This window comes from Coptis chinensis, chromosome 8 (assembly GCF_015680905.1).
Source record: "Coptis chinensis isolate HL-2020 chromosome 8, ASM1568090v1, whole genome shotgun sequence".
Classification (NCBI taxonomy): domain Eukaryota; kingdom Viridiplantae; phylum Streptophyta; class Magnoliopsida; order Ranunculales; family Ranunculaceae; genus Coptis; species Coptis chinensis.
The window spans coordinates 13,788,566-13,793,131 of NC_141463.1; the positions used below are offsets into that span (position 1 = coordinate 13,788,566).

Genomic DNA, 4,566 nt, shown 5'->3' on the forward strand with positions numbered 1-4,566 from the left:
ATATTATTTTCGCCACATTTGACATTCTCACAAAACTTCAATCAAATTTCTATTATTAAACCTAACAATAAAAAAAAGTCGATGAGTTTTATCAAGGTTTGGTGCTTCCTTTTTATAGAGAGTGGTGTAAAAAATTTGAAAGAATGATTAATATCATTTTCATATCTCATAGCTATGCAAAATATTTTTCACATCAATATATAGTTGATGACGTTGGTACAATGAATGATTTCTCTTTTCCTTACTTTTGGGTTATATACCCCTACTTTTGCTTTTTACCTTTCTCCATTACAAATTAAACACCTCACATTTCACTTTTGCTTTTGCTTTTTGGTTGTTTCATGACCAAGGTAGGTTTTGGGAGAATGTCATATTTTGAGATAAGGGCCTCTATTTCTGGTATTCTGATTTGAGGGATTTGACTTTTGACCATTGACTTCGACAGTTGACTTTGACTTTTTTAGCACTTTTCCATAGTAGTTTATGGTCTTCATAATAAACGTGATTAATGCTCTTTTTGATGCTAAAAACAACCTTTATGGTAAGTGGTTTGAAATACTCCTTAACCTGAAAAAGACAATAAAAGTTATGAATTGTCTTTTCGTTAAACGTAAGAAAGATTGTAATGCAGCAATATATGGATAATAAAACACACATTTGAGAGTTGATCACCAGGATGCTGACACGTGGCACATGAGGGAAACATGATTGAGGGTAGTTTGGTTAATTCAAGTTAGCAAGGGTATTGGGTGTCATTTAGAGAAAATATTTGGGTTCGTTGGATTAAATGAGAGGGAATGATACCACGTGTCAATTTGCAAGCTTTTGGTCTTGATAGAGTCAATGGGCATTTTTTGTCATTTTGCTTGCTCAGGGGTAAATGTGTATTTACACATGCACAAGACGGAAAGAGTTGAGTCAGTTTTGAAATTGGGGACGTAAGTCTAATAAGTGAAGAACTGGGGACGGAAGTATAATTGGATAAGTTGGTGGGGACGGAAGTATAAAAAACAGTTTAGCTTAATATACTCAGATATATTGCAAAGAATAACTAGTCCTCCAAAACCCTAAGAGAGTGAGAGTGAGAGAGAGATGTCGAAAAATGTTAAGAGTCTGATTTGTACTTTGAGAAAATTTACTACTACTACTAATAACAGTACAAGTGCAGCAGCAGAAATGAGTTTAATAAAAGAAAAGGAGAGTAACATTTTTAATCGAATAATGGGTCTGGGCTACAGAAAGGATGCTAAAGCTGCCGAAACACTGAATGATTGGGTGGAGGAGGGAAACATCATGAAGAAACGTCATCTCATCAATATCATTATTAAGCTCCGTAATCGCAAGAAACATAAACACGCTTTTCAGGTCCCTCCTCTCTTCCTGATTTTTTTTTATTACTTTACTGCCCTTAGTATGGAACTCTAATCCTTGTTGTTTGTGTTGGAAATAATGAGGAAGAAGTATATGTTGCATGTTCATAAAAATCTGTTGCAGGGTTGCAGGTTCACAAAATGTGATCCAAGTCATCAATATGATGGAAAATGAAACACCATAAAGCCAGTATCATCTAGTCTTTAGCTGTTTACATCTGTAGCAGACACTTTTGGTTGAACACTAGAGTTCCAAACCATCTTATGCCATGTTACTTTGGGTCTATTAGCTTCAATCTCTTTGAATGCTGAATAGACACTGAGTTTTCCCTTGAAATAAGCTGGCCAACCATGTAGTCATCTTCTTCTATGTTGACTTCAAAGAGTGCATGATACCTAGCAGTGTTGAAGATCTGTTGAACTTGCACAGGCACAGACATTGTACCATTGTTAACTGTCACTGACACTTCTTCCTTGTAGAAACAATGGCTTACCCGTCCAGTTACATGAACAATAGATACTTTGCCTTGAACTGAAGGCACACCAAGATATTTTTTTGGGAGGGTTCCCAGCTGAAATCCTTGTGTATCTTTAAGTCTCTGTAATCTTATGAGAATGCTGCCCCCAAAAGAAATTCTAGTCTTGCATTTATTCATTTTCCACCCAGAAGAAGCCTGATATTCTCCAATAGATTGACCACACTCCTCACCCCCTTCAAATCCCCTCTCAAGAAAACAAAGACATCATCAGCAAAAAACAGGCCTAGATTCCCTGGGTGATCTTTTTGCTTCTTTTAGGGGTTTGTAAGTGCCTTCTAGCTTAGTCTGGGGTTCGAACCCAGCTACACACAATTGAGTTACTGATCTCTTTAAAAACAGGCTTGCCCACACATTTTAATTGATCAAAAATGTTCCTTCAACAATTCAAACCTCTGCTGAGTATTTTTTTTTCCCCGAATGCAAAATAGAGGGGGTGATAGTGGCTCACCCTGTCTTAGTACGATGTAAAAAAATTAGAAAGGTAACTTAAGAGGTTGAGAACTGTTGGATTTTGCTTCTAAAGTTAAGTATTGAACTTTAGCATATAAATGAATTGTATACTTTTTGGCAATGGAAGTGGAACATAACGTAACGTTTGGTTTTATATTTTATTTTTTAATCTCGGATGTTTTAAATATCAAAAAACATAACGTAAGGTTTACAATACACTTACGATTAACTCCTAACGTTTACGATTTACATTATGTTTAACGAATCTACAACATTAGTTTCTACTTCAGTACTTCCAAATTCCTCCCCAGAAGATGCAAATTACAGTTAAATTTTTTGAAATGGCAACAGTGATTTCATTTAATCTGTATACTTTTTGATAGTTTTTTAGTGATGGGAACATGTACTAACGACATGCAACACACTCTGTTTTAGTTCTGATCTACTATGTTTTACCTCAAGTTTACATGTAAATCTTTACAAGCAGATATGCACAGCTTTAATGTTAGACTCCTGGTATTATATTTCTTGTGGCGTGTTTCTTCTTATATGCAGGTCATGGATTGGTGGCGGGAAAGGGGTAATGATTTGTCCCCTGGTGATCATGCAATACATTTGGATCTTCTATCGAAGATAGAGGGTGTAGATACAGCAGAGAAACATTTTGAGTGTCTTCCAGAACATGCTAGGAACAAGTTAACTTATGGAGCACTGTTACACTGTTATTGCAAAGAGAATATGTTAGAAAAGGCTATGACACTCCTTGAAAAGATGAGGGAGTTGAACTATGCTTCTACTCCATTAGTCTACAACAATCTAATGTCCATGCTTGTTAGTATGGGTAAACCTGGGAGTGTCCCTCCACTGGTAACAGAAATGAAGAATAAGGGTATTTTGCCTGATATTCATACTTATACTTGTTTACTGGACAGCTATGCTTTATTGAAAGATACTAAAAATGCTGAGAGAGTCTTGTTGGAGATGAAAGAAGCTGGGGTCAAGTGTGATTGGACCACGTACACCAGTCTTGCCTCCATTTACGTCAAAGAAGGTCTCATTGACAAAGCAAATTCAGCACTTAAAGAAGTTGAGAACATGGACAAATTTCGTGATCGCAAGGCTTACCATATACTCCTTACTTTGTACTCGGCTATTTCCAATAAGCTGGGCGTATATCGGGTATGGGAGTCTCTCAAGTTGACTTTTCCAGAAACCGCCAATATCAACTATCAGTTCATGCTTCAGGCTCTCTCTAGACTGGGTGACACAGACGGACTTGAGAAATACTTTGAGGAATGGGAATCAAGTTACACTTTATACGATATAAGACTGACAAATATCCTTATAGATTCTTACCTCGAGAGAGACATGATTGAAGAAGCTGAAAAGCTTCGCGAAGGCGCTGTGAAAAAAGGAGCTGAACCAAACGTTGGGACGCTAATGAAGTTCATGAGGTTCTACTTGCACAAGCATCAGATGAAATTGGCTGGTAAGTATTTTGAAGAAGCCACTTTAAAAGTAAAAGTGAATCACTGGAAGGCTAGTCAAGAAACTGTAAGTTTGTTTCTCAATTATTTTGAGGAAGAAAAGGATGCCGATGGAGCTGAATATTTCTGCAAGCTCTTGAAGAATATCAACTCCCTCCCTGCTGATGTATACAGTTCCCTTTCTAGGACATATGTCGCTGCAGGAATGATGGAATCTCAGATCCATGAAAGGTTGAAGGCAAATGGTATTGAGATAGGTGCTTAAATTAAAAAGTTTCTTGGAAGCTCTCCCTTTAAGGTCTTGATTACAAGATTACAGGTAACAGAAAGGGAAAATCCTGTAACTGGGCTCTTCAAGAGCTGGCTTTTATGTGCAAGTGAAATTTAAAAAACCTCAGAGTTGGAACTAAGTTATTAACCTGGGTGGTATTTGTATTAGTTTTCAAGTATCAGCAGATTGAAAACAACATATCAAATAAATCTAGGCATTGTTCAGCATGTTATACAAGTACACCAGAGGAGAATTTTAAAGTTGAGTGGTGTTCTTCAAATCCGGAGATGAGAGAGACTTGTGTGGTACACCACAGACTATTTTATTATTATTATTATTATTATTATTATTTATTATTTATTATTGGCAAGCCTGTTTTAAATGACATCAGTAACTCTTTGATGCTGGCGGGGTTCAAGCCCCACACTTCTGGTATCATCACCCAAAGG

At 36.7% G+C, this 4,566-nt stretch overlaps 1 protein-coding gene across 1 annotated transcript; it reads left to right on the plus strand.

Annotated features, from left to right (window-relative positions):
• The first annotated feature begins 1,037 nt into the window (after nucleotides 1–1,037).
• On the plus strand, nucleotides 1,038–4,344 carry LOC147480079 (pentatricopeptide repeat-containing protein At1g02370, mitochondrial-like). The gene is made up of 2 exons (XM_086579785.1): nucleotides 1,038–1,365; nucleotides 2,915–4,344. The coding sequence occupies exons 1-2, from the start codon at nucleotides 1,093–1,095 to the stop codon at nucleotides 4,109–4,111; spliced, it is 1,470 nt and encodes a 489-aa protein (XP_086435911.1). The 5' UTR covers nucleotides 1,038–1,092; the 3' UTR covers nucleotides 4,112–4,344.
• The last annotated feature ends 222 nt before the right edge of the window (nucleotides 4,345–4,566 follow it).